General features: G+C 40.9%; 1 protein-coding gene across 11 annotated transcripts in view; it reads left to right on the forward strand.

Moving 5' to 3' along the window:
- LOC123767372 (uncharacterized) overlaps positions 1-9,936 on the forward strand; it is a 648,238-nt gene extending 638,302 nt beyond the window's left edge. For 6 of the 11 annotated variants that reach the window (XM_069312920.1, XM_069312923.1, XM_069312921.1 and 3 more), the window contains one exon: positions 9,406-9,936. In XM_069312920.1, the coding sequence (XP_069169021.1) occupies positions 9,406-9,652 (247 nt within the window). In that variant the 3' untranslated portion in view covers positions 9,653-9,936. The remainder of the gene's footprint in view (positions 1-9,405) is intronic. The other 5 variants (XR_011224571.1, XR_011224570.1, XM_069312922.1 and 2 more) reach the window with 5 other exon arrangements.
- The last annotated feature ends 6,030 nt before the right edge of the window (positions 9,937-15,966 follow it).

A 15,966-nucleotide genomic window follows, 5' to 3' on the forward strand; every position in this document is an offset into this window, starting at 1 on the left:
AGAGGCAGGTAAAATGCCTGTGTCTGTGAGGCTGTGAGCATATCTGTCTGTGCCACAAGATGGTTCATGAATTCATTATCAAAATAGGCCAAGAAACAGTCGATTTCAGTCATATTGTCACCTGTATAGGGGAATAACAGTATCACACCAACATCGGTACTATCAAAAGTTGGTATTTGTGGGACAAATCTCTCTCAATTCTTCCCACACAAGTACACCCGGGAGTTTGGTTTTGGTGCCAACACCACGGCCAACACCATCATGAGCACCAGACACACGACTCCGTCGTCTTGTGCTAGAGCTGCGTATAGGTATGCCATGAGATGAGGCTGTTCTGTGCAGTGTAGGCTTACCACAAACACCTGATGCGGAGGGAACTCTGTTGTCATTGTCCTCTGGCCACGTGACACACTGCCGCTTGTCTCGGCATGTTGCTGGGGCAGCAAAACCCCGCCTAGTAACACCATCGCTGCTCGTACTCGGGTCATCAACAGTACTGGTATAGTATCAGAGTATATGTTATTGAAGCCCGAGAATGAGTCATCACATGTACTGTCACTGAATAAACTTGCAGCAGAGGAGACACATGGTGGTGGTGACTCTAGTGGTGTTGACTCAGGGTGGCAAGGCAAGCCGGGCGAGGCGCGTGTACTGTACACACTTGCGACCTCCTCCACCTCAGTCTCTCCCTCACTCGTGTCAGACCTCTGTGTAAGGTCTTTCTCTGGATCGTAGTCTAAATCATCATCCATGGCACCATCATCAATACAATGTGTCGCATATTTCTTCCTCAGAGAGTCATTTTCCATGACCGCGGTTGACCGTGGAGCGGGAGCTCATAGACGATGCGTCAGACATGGTTACTTTGTTGAAACTGATGCTCCCTACAGTTCCGGGGCATGCTGGGATTTTTTTCAAAATAGTGGATGATCACTGGGGCCCTCAGGCATTCATTTTGTACCTGTGTCACCGCGCTCCAGTTTTAAATTGTACGCTATACCTATAAGTTCCTTGAGTCATGTTGTGCACCACCCATCGAGTGCCTACAGGCACGTTGCACAGTGCAGTGCTTAAGAGTGTTCTTGACTAGATCTAGTCCACTGTTACAGCAACATTACAAAGTGACAATGCGAATGGTAGGCGAACAAATATTACACGAGATGTAATATGAACTGGTACTGCACAACTTGAGCATAACACACACACGGTGAGAATTATGCACAGTTGCCAGACACCACTGGAACATTTAACCACAAGTAATTCTTACACTTGTACTGTAATATAATGGCACTAAAATACAAAATTTAGTCACTGTGCTTAGCTACATGTGAGGACTAGTCTGACTTAGGGTTATCACTCATTGGGGTTACCTCCTTGTTTCACAACACAACCTAGAGTGAATGAGAGTTAGCTTATGTTGACCCACCATGCCAAACTATCCAGTGTCCTTTTTTTTCTGTAAAATCTTATTTCTTATTATTAAGTTTAGAACTGGCTTTCTACATTGTCTCCGTGGTGTAGTGGTAAGACACTCGCCTGGCGTTCCGCGAGCGCTATGTCATGGGTTCGTATCCTGGCCGGGGAGGATTTACTGGGCGCAATTCCTTAACTGTAGCCTCTGTTTAACGCAACAGTAAAATGTGTACTTGGATGAAAAAAACGATTCTTCGCGGCAGGGGATCGTATTCCAGGGACCATAGGATTAAGGACTTGCCCGAAACGCTACGCGTACTAGTGGCTGTACAAGAATGTAACAACTCTTGTATATATCTCAAAAAAAAAAAAAAAAAAAAAAAAAAAAATTACCATACATATTTTCAACATGTTTTCCAATCACAGAATGTACTTGGAATCTTGTTTGTATTATAGTTTAGCACTTGATTATGTATTTTTAGAGGGGACAGTTCTCCCATGGTACATACACTACATACTGCACATGTGCAGGGCTAGCTGCTTGTTTTGGTGAGAGTTCTAAAAGTTTACATTACACCACAACCAATATTTCAAAAACCTCATTACAAAGGTCCCATCCATGCAATATAGTTCACATGGAGTACAAGTGTGCAGTATTTGCAAAGAGGTAAAAGGCAACTAGTTCAGATCAGAGTCTGAACTGCAGGTGCCCTGAGGAAGTTAATGATCCCATAAAGAGGAGTTTTGCCACAGCCCAGTTCCAGCACACAGAGAACATGGGCCAGGTTCTGGCTCATGGTCCCTGGTAGACACAAGGACTCCTGTGACTGATAACCCCAAACTAATATACTGTAGCACATATCAGTTTGGATAGCTCCAAGGAGCTGACAGGGCTCCCCACAGAAAGCTAACCAAACATTCAGAATAGTCAAGCATACCTTCGACTTCAAAGAAAAGAAGGTAGTGAGTCAATTGTATAAATTTCTGGTGTGTCCCCATTTTATTACTGTATCCAAGCATTTAGACCTTATCTTCAGAAGGATATAACTGGTCTTAAAAAAAAAAAAATGCAACACTGGGCAACAAAAAATCATTTCAGAGCTAAGTCAACTCATGTATCAGGAATGGTTCAGGGCCACAGGGCTAACAAACCAGGCATGAGAGGGTGGATCTTATTGAAACTTTTAAAATACTGAACAATTTGGAGGAAGTTGATGTAACACAAACAAGGATCAAAGATTTCAAGCTCAACAAGCTACAATGTAGGACTGAGAACAGGAGATGCTTTTTCACCCACAGGGTTATTAACCCATGGAACCGCCTACCCACATAAGTCATAAATACCAAAACTCTGTTAACCTTTAAAGTACAGCTGGAAAAAAATCAAGGCAAATGGTAGGGACCGTCAGCAGGCCACCGGCTTTCTGTCCTCGTCGAGGCCAATAGTGTAAGTGGCTCTTGGGTAAACTCGGGTAATAACAATCTACACATTTATGCACTGTTTGAAACCCCTAAAGAGCCCTGGTGAGAGTGATAATCTTATAATCATGATCCTAAGTCAGCCTACCACCACACACACCTTGCATCAGGTTGTAAGTACATGCAGTGAACATTTTGAAGAGTGGGGGGAGAGTTTTATTACTGCACCACAGGGCCCACCATGATGGCTGAGGCAGTGTGAGCTGGATGTTTTGCCTTGGTCTTGAGGATAATAACATGTACCTAAATGTGACCTGGCTATTGAAAATTATTAATCTTCTTTTGTCATTGTATTAGTCTATTATTTGTGATGTTCGGGATATCTCTGGTGATTGTCTGGTTGTGTGTAGAAATTTGTTCTTTGATGAAACCTTGTTGTTTGTGCATTGTCAGGCATCTTGAAAGATATATTGTCTTATAATTGGCACTATTTAGATTATTGGGGCTGACAGTTCCCAAATGAGTATGTAAAGATGACATTCATCTCTAAGGTATTTTTGTTTAATGTCAGGAAAGCTGTTCATGAGTAGTTTTGGTCATTGATCTCTCAGCAAGGGGTTCAAACTTAGGCTGCCAAGATAGAAGCACATCCTATATCCACTCTACAGCAGGCACTCCACTTCAGTTGATTCTGCAGTGGAGATGGTGTGTATAAGGATAATACGTAATGGGGGACTTTCACTATGGTTGCTGTAACTCCTGGGCTCCTCTTAGATTCTGTATTATGTTGGTTTTAAAGGCTATTCAGAAAGCCAGGAATCCTGTTGTTCTCTCAGACCAAATATTTTGTTTGTAGGGTCTTCCACAGCCTCCTGGGTCTGTGGCAAAACTGCTTATAGTGTGCTTTCTCTTCTTGGAGACCCTTTACCATTATGTGTATTTGTTCGAATTCCTTTCAGAAGTTTCAGATGTATACAGGACACATTTAAAAGGCATAGACATCTCGGTGTGTCACAGGAATAATGAAGATATGGGAGAGGAAGGTGAAAAGTCAAGACAACCTCATATAGCCCAGATGAAGACAATCTCATGTCTCACATAGTCCGAAATGAAGCAACTTCACAATTCACCTGCCTTATGTAAAGACAACCTCATGCTGCACCTGCCTTAACCCTCAAACCGCTAGGGGCCCAAATGGAATTCACACCCACAGGCACAACAAAAAAATAAAATCCAAAAAATTCTTTCGTCTTATAGAGGTGTTCATTTTTCTTCCCTGATCATGGAAAAAATAACAAAAAAATCGTAGGTGGCATATTTTAGCCGCAATAGGGTAGGGAAGTGTGGCAAAAAAGGGGCGTTGGCAGAGCCTTCGCCAGACGAGGTCTACTCCGCCCGAGCTGTCAGACGGCAGTTGCCACAAATATATTACTGTATTACCTAATTATTTCAATGTCTCTGATTGATTTTTTCTTAGTTTTTTTGCAGTAATATTATTCCATTCAGTGAATTGTGGTATATTTATATTATAAAATGTGTGAACCATCGCTGTACTCAAAATTATGGTGTGCATATTAGTGATTCAATTATTATGTTCATAAAACAATAAACAAAAAGTTTTGCTGTTGTTACACTATATACACAGGTTATATATAAGTATCTGCATGTTTTGTACACCATAACGAACTACTAAGTTGGTCTTGTGAGTCAAAAAGCAACGAGGAGTGACCGCCAAACACCAGCGAGCCACTCACTGCCACTCCCTCCCTCAACACCACCTCACTCACCCTCATTCACCCCCACAATACTCTTTCTGTATTTATTCACTATACACAGACGTTATATATACGTATTTACATGTTTTGTTCACCATAACTGTACATCTAAGCTTGTATGTTGAGTAAAGGCACAAAGATGAAGCTACTCACACAGCTGATCGGCGGCCGCCCTTAAGGCCAGACACACTAATATTTGTCCTCCAACAATATTGTTTGTGGTGTTATTACGCTATATACACACATTATATATAAGTATCTACCTGTTTTATTCACCATACCTGAACAAATAAGCTAGTATGGTGCCGAAAGATCATAGTGGCCATCAGTAAACATGCCAAGTCGTGCAGACGACGCTCCTCCCTCACCAAAATGGCGGCTCCCAACCTACTCCTCTCGCTGTTATCTCACACTATACACACGTTATATATAAGTATCTACATTTGTGTTCACCATGGCGAACCACTAAGCTGGTATGGTGAGTGCAGTCAATAAATGGTGGCCACACACAGTCAGAAAACGACGCCACAACCCTCCCTCCCACAGCCTTACTCCTCCCTCCATGGAGCACAGCGATAAATATCACCACAATCCTGCTATTATCAGAATCATGGTCAGTTTTATCACAGTCAGGGGGCTTCAGTAATACTATCACTGCTAAATAATAGCAGTATCATTTATATTATGGTATTTGTAGGCGATGCTGTGGTCACAAGCTGAACAGCGGTGCTGTGAGCTCATACTGCGTGCACCAGCCTTGGTGGCTTGCTCAATACTGACGCTGTAACACCCAAGAATGTTGGCCTGGATTTTTTTTCTAGGTGGCATCTGGCAACTATCGGTCGTGGCTGTACTATAGCTGCCCCTCTCCCAGGCGGGGCGTTTAAATTATAGCGCTAGACACGAAATCATATATAAATGATGTGCGCGGTTTCGGTTTTGTCACTGATATCATTTATATATGATATGCGCAGTTTGAGGGTTAAATGAAGATAGCCTCAAGTTTCATATGGTTTGGGTGAAGGCAGCCTTACATTTATCATGCATTTCGTGAAGATAGTCTCGTGCTGCTTCTATTTCTGGTGAATACTATCTTATGCTTGAGCTAAAGAAAACCTTCACACTTTGCAGGGGTTGAGCTTTGGTACTTTGGCCCCACCTCTCAACTGTAAATCAACTGGTGTATAGGTTCCTAAACCTATTGGACTCTATCATATCTACATTTTAAACTGTGTATGGAGTCTGCCTCCACCACCTAACTTCTTAATGCATTCCATTTGTTAACTTCTGACATTTAAATTTTTTTCTAACATCTCTATGGTTCATTTGGGTTGGGTACTGTGTTTCCACTTGTCCCCCTTCTTTTTGTACTACATGTGCTAAATAGTTTGTCTCTATCGACCCTGTTAACCCTTAAACTGCGCATGGCGTATATATACGCCCTGAGTAACATGTACCAAGGTGCGCATGGCGTATATTTATTTATTTATTTATTTATGCATATACAAGAAGGTACATTGGGAATGTGAGGATACATAATATGGTAATTAGTCTTGTAAAGCCACTAGTACGCGCAGCATTTCGGGCAGGTCCTTAATCTAAGAAAATTTTAAGTAGGTAAATACTTGCAAAATTTGTAGACAAAAAAAATGATAACAGTTACATGGAATGAAAAAAAGAAGATGAGAGGAAATTGTAGGTACAGTATATATACGCCATAGGGTGCCAGGCCCGATACAAATGGCCCGCGGCTACACGGGGTTCACAGTAGCTTCCTCAAGGCTCTTGTAAACAGATGCCATTTAAAAAAAAAATCGTGGGCAATATTCTCAGGTGTGAGAGGCACAGTACTGTTGGAGCAACCAAGGCTGGCGCACGCAGCATGAGCGAACAGCATTGCTGTTCAGCTTGTGACCAAAGCATTGCCAAAAAATGTCAAAATAAATATATAATTGTTATTATTTAGCGATGACAATATTACAGATAACCCATGATTGTGATATAAATAACCAGGGTTGTGATAATAGCAGGATTGTTGTAATAATTAGCGCTGTGGGAGGAGTGATGCTGAGAGATGGAGGGAGACAGCATCGTTTACTGACTGTGTGGCCACCTGTTATTGTTTGCATTCACCATACCAGGTCAGTGGTTCTCTATGGTGAACACAAATGGGGGTAGATACTTATATATAATGTGTGTATTAGTGTAATAACAGCAAAAGGATTATGCTGGGAGGAGCCATTTGGGTGACGGAGGTGACATCGTCTGCATGATTTGTCTAGCTGTTTAGAGGGTGGCCACTATGCTCTTTGGGCACACTACAAGCTTAGGTGTACAGTTACGGTGCATAAAACATGTAGATACTTATATATAATATGTGTATATAGGGTAATAACACTGCAAACAGTATTGTTGGGGGAGAAAGTTTAGTGCATTTGACCTTGAATGAATGAGGGAGCCGCCATCTGTGTATAGCGATGACTCTTAGTACCTGAACTAACTATATCAGCTTAGCTGTACAGTTGTGAACAAAATATATACATACTTATATATAACGTCTGTATATAGTGTAATAACACCACAAATGGTATTGTTGGGGAAGAAAGTTTAGTGCGTGTGTTGAGGGAGTTGCAGCGAGTGGCTGGCTGGTGTGTGGCGGTTACTCTTCGTTGCTTTTCGACTCTCAATACCAACTTAGTGGTTCGTTATGGTGACCAAAACATGCAGATACTTATATATAACCTGTGTATAGAGTGTAATAGCAGCAAAACTATTTGTTTGTTTTATAAACATAATAATTGAATCACTAATATGCACATCAGACTTTTGAGTATAGCAATTATTCACCACTTTTATTATATAAATATATTATAATACACACTATTGAATAATATTACTGCAAAAAAACTAAGACAAAATTAATCAGAGACATTGAAACAATTAGGTAATAATATCTTTGTGGCAACTCCCACCTGTCAGCGCGGGTGACGCTGACCGGGTCTAACGACCACTCTGTCAACGCCCACTTTTTGCCAGACTTCCTCAGTCAATTGCGCCCAAAATATGTCACCTACGATTTTTTTCTTATTTTTTCCATGCTCAGGGGACACAAATTAACATTTTAGAAGATGAAAAAAAAATTTTGAATTTTTTTTTTCTTGCGCACAGGGGTGTAAATGTCCCCAGGACCCCTGAGCAGTGTAAGGGTTAATTTCTGAGAATTTTGTAGGTGGTAATCATATCTCTAACACCACTGTCTTCTAGTGTCATTCCAGTCATCTTTTGCATTGCGGTTCTTTTGTAGTTTATGTGCTCTGAAGCCACATTTGAATAACTTGCTGACTTTCAAGCAAAGAATACTCTAACGTCTAAAGGATGAAATATTATAACTGAACTATGATTATTCATGAAGCAGGGTGACAAAACCAGTTATTATTGGATAACTTTAGCGCACAACAAGTATCAGTGTTAATATGTTTCATTTGTTAATGTTCAATAGCTTGACAGGACTCTAAATAAAGTATGTAGAAGAGTTTCCTCTCCGATATTTTTAAATTCTGGTATGGTTGCACATTGTTCATTATGAGAGTTGCATTATTGGTAGTGGTGGTGTTAGTTTTGGTCTTGGTGAACCCTGAATAATGATATTTCATCCCATTACCCTCCTGCTGAAATGACAAAACTTCTTGATGTCTTCACTGTTGAGTGTATGTATCTATTTTCTAAAAGAATATAGCATTTACAATGCAAGCATAATCTTTCATCTTCTTGAGCAGCCTACATTCAATTCTGTCTCTCTTGTGGCTGTTGAGTAAGTTCAATTTTGTGAGGATGCTAGCATGTAGTTTTTCCTGTTCATATACGAGCTTATGGCTAAAGGCATAAATAAAACTAAAAAAAAGTTGCAGTAGATTTGTATACTATGTAGTCTTGCATGAGGTGGTGTTAGAGAAAGTATACCAAAATTTTTTGTTAGATATGGCATGTTTGATGTACTGTATATTCATAGTGTGCAATGCATGTAAATTGCATATTGGCTAACGATGTCTCTCTAAACTCTTACCAAATATATTTTGAGAATTTAATTATAGATTTTATATGTATTTAAAGTGATTTCTATATATTTTTTGCTACATATTTAAATTTTTAAAGTTTTAAAGTTTAACAAAGTAATTTTGTTGTACTGTACTTTCAGTCTTCAGAGGTAATATTAATTTGTGTTTGTTTAATGGCATACAAGAAAGTTCTGTAAAAAATAATTCATAGGCAGTGCCTCTAACTCTCCTTTTCCCTCTGGAAATTCTTCAATGACAGTGAAATTGGTAATATCCTGATATGCATACAATTATATAGTACTTGTGTTTAGTGAACAGTATCCATCACCATAAAAAATGGTTATGCTGTCTGATCTTGGAGATTAATTTCTGATATAAGTAGTTCATGTTTCATCTTGTCTAGAAACTCACTATGATGAAAGTTTCATGACATTATAATATTGAAATTGTTGTGACCAGATAATATGAAACAATATCAGTATTACTTCTGCACTAGTCTCGTCAACCACACACTGCAACATTACCTAATCCTTTAGGCAACATGTAGCACTCCTACAAAAGTCTTCACATGTCTGGACAAAAGTATGTGTGTGTATTGAAGTGTTGTATATGATGTGAGCAGTTAGACTCGTGTATGTAGAATTAGGCTTCAGTGCAGAACTTGAATCTCACCTGTCATCGCTGTAGCTACATCCACTCTCCTTCCCTCCCTCCCCCTCACTCCCTCCTTCTCTCTCTTGCAGGGCTGCTGAAGTCTGGGTGTCTCATTGCAGGTTTCTTCGGCGCCTACAGCTGTCCCGGGGTGCTAAGGATCATCTAGTTTCACCAGCAGGAAGTTCAGATTCTGACCCCGAGTGTGGTCCTCCGGCAGGGCCCTCGTGCGTAGGGCCTTCAAACAAGATCACCAGCAACAAAGGAGGTAGAAGCCCTAGCAGCCAGGTCAAGTACACACCTGTAAGTACTGGCTGCATTGCACAATCATCACCATGAGCTGGAAGACTTATGGACCATCATCACTGTGAGCTGGAGGAGTCCTGGACCATCCACTGTAACCAAAAAGTGGAACTTCATGTCACTTTTAACAGAGAATTTAATCTCTTTAGTGACTTCACCAAGTGATAATATCCCACCAAGTGACCTTCTACATTGATAGCAGTTTTGCAGTTTTGGCCAGTGAATCATAATTTTTTGTCACGAAATGCATTTTGTAGATGTATATTGTACCTGTCTGAAGACTAATGTATTTAATAATCTCTATTAAAAGTGATATTACATTAGTCCCATTATTAACATATATTTGTGGCAAAGCCTGTCAGATGTCTTTGTATCTTGCTCTTTTTTAATACAAGGAAGTAATACACTATTAGCAAATAAAATTGTGTGACCATATTACAATACTGATATTACTTTTATTAATGAATATGCTATTGTTTGCAGCAATTACTCCACAACTACCAGAATAGTACTCCCGAATTTGTCATTAAAAATTCAGCATTTTTTATTGAAAATATATACTGTATTGTGATTGTGTGTGTGTGTGTATGTAACAAAGAAATTAGGACAATGAGTAGTGTAATAATGGCAGCCATGGAAGAAAATATAACAGGGAAATATTTGAGCACTTTCACATTTATTTCAACACATCCTCAGAAGTAATCAGTGTTTTTGAAGCCGTTTTAGAATACATGAAGAATTAATTTCGTTTCATTTTGCTTCATGGTTATACATCATCACATTCGTCATCATGAGAATAATGTACATAACAGCCAGAAGAGTGCTACTTGATATGATAAACAAGGCCTGTTTTCTGGGGAAAGCCCCGTCGGCTCCCCGGAGCTATCCAGGCTGATGTGTAACTATTAGCTTTCTGGCATCAGTCAAAGTGCACGGAGTTTTTGCCTACCATGGACCATGAGCCAGAACCTGGCCCCCTTAGAGAGGTGCGAAGAGCAATGGCCTTTAGAAACCCCCGTGTGGTTGGAAGCATTCTATTTCTGCCATCGACCGGGTTTGGCACCCAGAAAGGTAGGCGCCCCAAAACAAACCCTTATTCTGGTAAAAATATTGTTACCGAAAGCAGAACGAGTAGACAAAACTCTCCAAGTGAAAGCTAGCAAATTAGCATGATGTCACGCCGCCATTTGTGTAACCCCTCACTCCTTCCCCAGAGGGGAAAGGGGGAGCCCCAGACCCCCTTGCCAGCAATCCAACCGGCAGTTCTTGGCTGATATAATACTAGCAGGTCGGGGGTGGGTTTATGCCTTGAAAGCAGATTTATGTCTAAAGTCGAAGGCAACGGGAATTGAATGTTATATATGTAAGAATAGATTTCATTCGGCTTGTACAGGAGTGAGTAACACCACGGGACTGAGAGCTGGCCATTTGCTCTGGGCTAGAGCAAACGACCTGCCAGCTTGGAATATCCTAAAAAACCTTTTAGATAAGATGACGCATGACCAGAAAACATTGTTCATTCAATGCCTACCAGCCATCCAAAAAGAGTGGTAAAGGAACAACAATAATTCTAATAGACCAGGGGTGGAGGCTATAGTCGGGGAGAAAACTGAAGCAGAAACTCAGGAAGTTGCAGGAACAAATACTACTCTCATTCAGTATGCCCAGATGCAGATGGCAGTAAACTAGAAAGTGTAACAGACAGCACTGACAGCTCGATAGGTCCAGACACTACAACGGTCCCCAATAGTGCGAGTCGGACCAGAAGGACAGACTTGTGCAAATTTTATGCAAAGGGCATACGCAGACATAGATATGCTGGTAATAAGAAATGATTAGAATGCAGTTACCACCATACCTTACCTTGAGGTTACCTTGAGGTGCTTCCGCGGCTTAGCGTCCCCGCGGCCCGGTCGTCGACCAGGCCTCCTGGTTGCTGGACTGATCAACCAGGCTGTTGGACGCGGCTGCTCGCAGCCTGACGTATGACTCACAGCCTGGTTGATCAGGTATCCTTTGGAGGTGCTTATCCAGTTCTCTCTTGAACACTGTGAGGGGATTGCCAGTTATGCCCCTTATGTGTAGCGGAAGCGTGTTGAACAGTCTCGGGCCTCTGATGTTGATAGAGTTCTCTCTCAGAGTACCTGTTACACCTCCGCTTTTCAACGGGGGTATTCTGCACATCCTGCCATGTCTTCTGGTCTCGTGTGATGTTATTTCTGTGTGCAGGTTTGGGACCAGCCCCTCTAATATTTTCCACGTGTAAATTAATTTGTATCTCTCCCGCCTGCGCTCAAGGGAGTACAGATTTAGGCTCTTTAGTCGGTCCCAATAGTTTAGATGTTTTACTGAGTGGATTATAGAAGTAAAGGATCTCTGCATGCTCTCCAGGTCAGCAATTTCTCCAGCTTTGAAAGGGGCTGTCATTGTGCAGCAGTACTCCACTCTAGAGAGCACAAGCGTTTTGAAAAGTATCCCAAAAATTCTTTAAATATGCTTAGGTAAGGACAGTGCCGATTTGGATCAGCATGTAGGTTTTCCACCCTGACATGTGCCAAATCTCACTCGAGGACAGAAAATGTTATGACCTCAGCTGTCCATACTTTCACATGAAAGACATGGAATACTACATAAAGAGTGGCAAGCATGATAATGGATTTGGAGGAAACTCAATAAATTTTTTATACCAAACCAAAAAAGATTTCAAAAGGAGCATAGAGAATGTATGGAACTGAATGCCAGACCCACTTTCATACCAGAATTACAGATACAATTGCACAACAAAAAGGAACTACAACAGGCAACTGCCCTACAACAATCAGCACTGATCAGAACAAACTCAATATGTCCATGCAAAATGGGCTTGCCGAAAAAGTCTCCCAGTCAAACTATCCCTAACAGAGTAACCTCATTCATCTTTGCCAACATACAAGGACTAAAACCAAGAACAAACAACAAAATACAATTCATATATGGCCTCCTCACGGAGTCAAATACAGTATTTGGAGCTTTCACAGAAAACCATGCTGGGGAATTCTTGGACAGTGAGATCTGGATCCCAGGATATAACCTATACAGGTGTGATAGGGTAATTAGGTCACATGGAGGAGTGGGTCTGTATATTAGGGAAGACATTGTATGCTTGGAGCTCCTTAACATTACAAATGAGATGGTAGAGGTACTGGGAGTAAAAAAAATAGATAATAAACTTAGTTATTATTATAATATACAAACCACCAGATGCAATGGCCGAGGAATTCACAGAACAAATAAATAAAAGAGAGAATAGCCTTGATAATTTGGAGAACCCAATACCTGATATTATCTTCTTAGGTGACTTCAATTTGCTTAGTTTAAGATGGAGAATAGCAAAGAATAATAATATACCAGGAAATCTATCAGGACCTAACCAACCACAGATTAGAGAACTACAGTAGAACCTCGAGTGACGACCGCCTCAATTGGTGAGCATTTTGAGTAATGAGCGCCCAGATCGCTGACAATTCGTCTCGTATGGCGAGCGCTCGTTTGAATAACGTCAACACCATTTGAATAATGACAACACCCACTGTATATAGTGGGGTCGCGCTGCTTCTGGCACATTCTCGGACGCCTCCGATGATGCAAATAAATTATATATTTTTTTAACCCTTTAAGTGTGCAACACATCATATGATGTGTTCAGTGACTTGCAGTAACTTGCGCTCCACATCATATGATGTATTGGAGTACTACGCAAAATTTAAACGGCCCGTGGATACACGTTTTTTTTTTTTTTTTTTTTTTTGAGATATATACAAGAGTTGTTACATTTTTTTTTTTTTTTTTTTTTTTTTTTTTTTTTTTTTTTTTTTTTTTTGAGATATATACAAGAGTTGTTACATTCTTGTACAGCCACTAGTACGCGTAGCGTTTCGGGCAGGTCCCTGGAATACGATCCCCTGCCGCGAAGAATCGTTTTTTCATCCAAGTACACATTTTACTGTTGCGTTAAACAGAGGCTACAGTTAAGGAATTGCGCCCAGTAAATCCTCCCCGGCCAGGATACGAACCCATGACATAGCGCTCGCGGAACGCCAGGCGAGTGTCTGGCGTTCACCACACCTTCATCAGGGCTCTTGTAAACAGACGCCATTTAAAAAAAAAATCATGGGCCAAATTCCCGGGTGTGAGGGGCCTCAGTATTGAGTGAGCTACCAAGCCTGACACACGCAGCATGAGCTCACAGCACTGCTGTTCAGCTTGTGACCACAGCATCGCCTAAAAATGCCATAATATACATGTTCATGCTATTATTTAGCGATGATATTATTACAGAAGACCCCTGACTGATAAAAATTACCAGGATTCTGATAATAGCAGGATTGTTGTGATAATTAGCACTGTAGTGGGTAGTGGGAGGAATAATCTTGGTGGGGAGGGAGGTAGCATTGTCTGCTGACACTGAGTGACCACCTTTTACTGTCTGGACTCACTATAGCAGCATCATTGTTCACTATGGTAAACAAAACATGCAGATACTTATATATAACTTCTGTATATAAAAGCAAAAACAGTATGGTGGGAGGAGATTGGTGGCGAGTCAGGTGAGGTGAGGGAGGGAGGGAGTGGCAGCCAGTGGCGGGCTGCCACTGCCACTCAGCATACCAACTTAGTGGTGCGTTATTGTGAACATGAATGCAGATACTTATATATAACGTGTATATACAGTGTAATAACGGCAAAAGGAGAGTGGGGAAGAAGCCCTTTTGGTGATGAGTGTGGCAACATCTGCATGATTTGTCATGTTGGTAGGGGTGGCCACTATGCTCTTTGGGCATTATACCGGCTTAGTTGAACAGTTATTTAGTTGAGCAAACTACCATCAACACTCAGAATAGACCTAAAATGTTGATCAAGCAAGAGGGGTTATTCAGTAAATTAAATTTTAATAATAAAAGAATAGACTGGGAGAAAATAAACAGGGACCTTACAAACATTCCATGGGAAACTGTTTTAAGTAATACAAGTCCTAAAGAAGGAATTGAAAAGCTGACTTCAGAAGCGTATCAAGTCTGTCTGAAACGTGTTCCTGCTCTGGTATCTCCAACGCTGGGCTCCCCCGAGAAAACCAGCATTGAATGTAATGAAACACCCTTTTCTGGTCGAGACCCGGAGGCTCCCCGGCATCCCTCCCTCTCTCCGGTCGGCGGTGTTTTCACATGTTTTTGACATCCAGCCCAAGAACTGCCGGTTGGATAGCCAGTGCAGAGGTCTAGGGCTCCCCTTTCTCCCTCCTGGGGAGGGGGGGGGGGTTGTGCAGATTGCGACACGATGATGTGATAACATTATGCTAGTTTGCTACTTTTCATTTGGGGAGTGCTGCCCACTTGTTCGGCTTTCAGTAGCAATATTTTCACTAGAATAGGGATTTGTTTTTTCTGGGTGCCAGACCCGGTTGATGGCAAACATAGAATGCTTCTAACCATACGGGGTTTCCATAGGCCATTGCTCCTTGCACCTTTCTGAAGGGGACCAGGTTCTGTCTCATGGTCCGCAGTAGGCAAGAACTCCATGCACTTTGACTGATACCAGAAAGCTAATAGTTACATACAGCCTAGATAGCTCCAGGGAGCCTCTGGGTCTCGCCCAGAAAATGGCGTTTCATTACATTCAACGCTGTTTTTTTCTAACAGAGGATTTTGCACATTTTCATTCCTGTGCTGTAGTTTTCATTCAAAGATTAGTTCATTCCTAATAATATTTGCTTATAGAGTATTGGCAACATGAATATTTTACTTATGCCTAGTTATATCTTTATTGATAAATAACTGGCATATTTAGGTTAGGTCAAGTTTCAAACTTCACAATTTACTTCAACAACAAAATCATCAGCTTACTCATGAACTTTTCAGACACCTAGGAAAACACCTTGAAAGAGAGAGATCATCTATGCCTTTGCATACCTACATGGAGACTGTCAGTCACAAGTATAATAATAATAATAATAATTTTTATTTAGGCAAAGGTACATACATAGAGATTTTACAAAGTTTGTTGGCTTTATAGATAGAGCTAGTACATACAATGCCTAAAGCCACTATTACGCAAAGCGTTTCGGGCAGGAAAAAAAACACTACTGACTATAGCTTAAAACTAATGGGTAAAAAGAAAAAAAATGCGTTGAGTACAAATAAAAATAGAGGTAAAAGAGGGGGGAACATTGTTGAAAAAACAGCACAAATACAATTACAAATTATTACAGAAAATTACATTAAAACAGCGTTGATTTGAAAAAAAAAAAAAAAACAAAAAACATGGGTTGACATTAGAGGGGTAAGGTAGGTTACAGGGAATTTATTAGGTATAGC

The sequence above is a fragment of the Procambarus clarkii genome, chromosome 74 (genome assembly GCF_040958095.1).
Source record: "Procambarus clarkii isolate CNS0578487 chromosome 74, FALCON_Pclarkii_2.0, whole genome shotgun sequence".
In the NCBI taxonomy this organism is placed as follows: domain Eukaryota; kingdom Metazoa; phylum Arthropoda; class Malacostraca; order Decapoda; family Cambaridae; genus Procambarus; species Procambarus clarkii.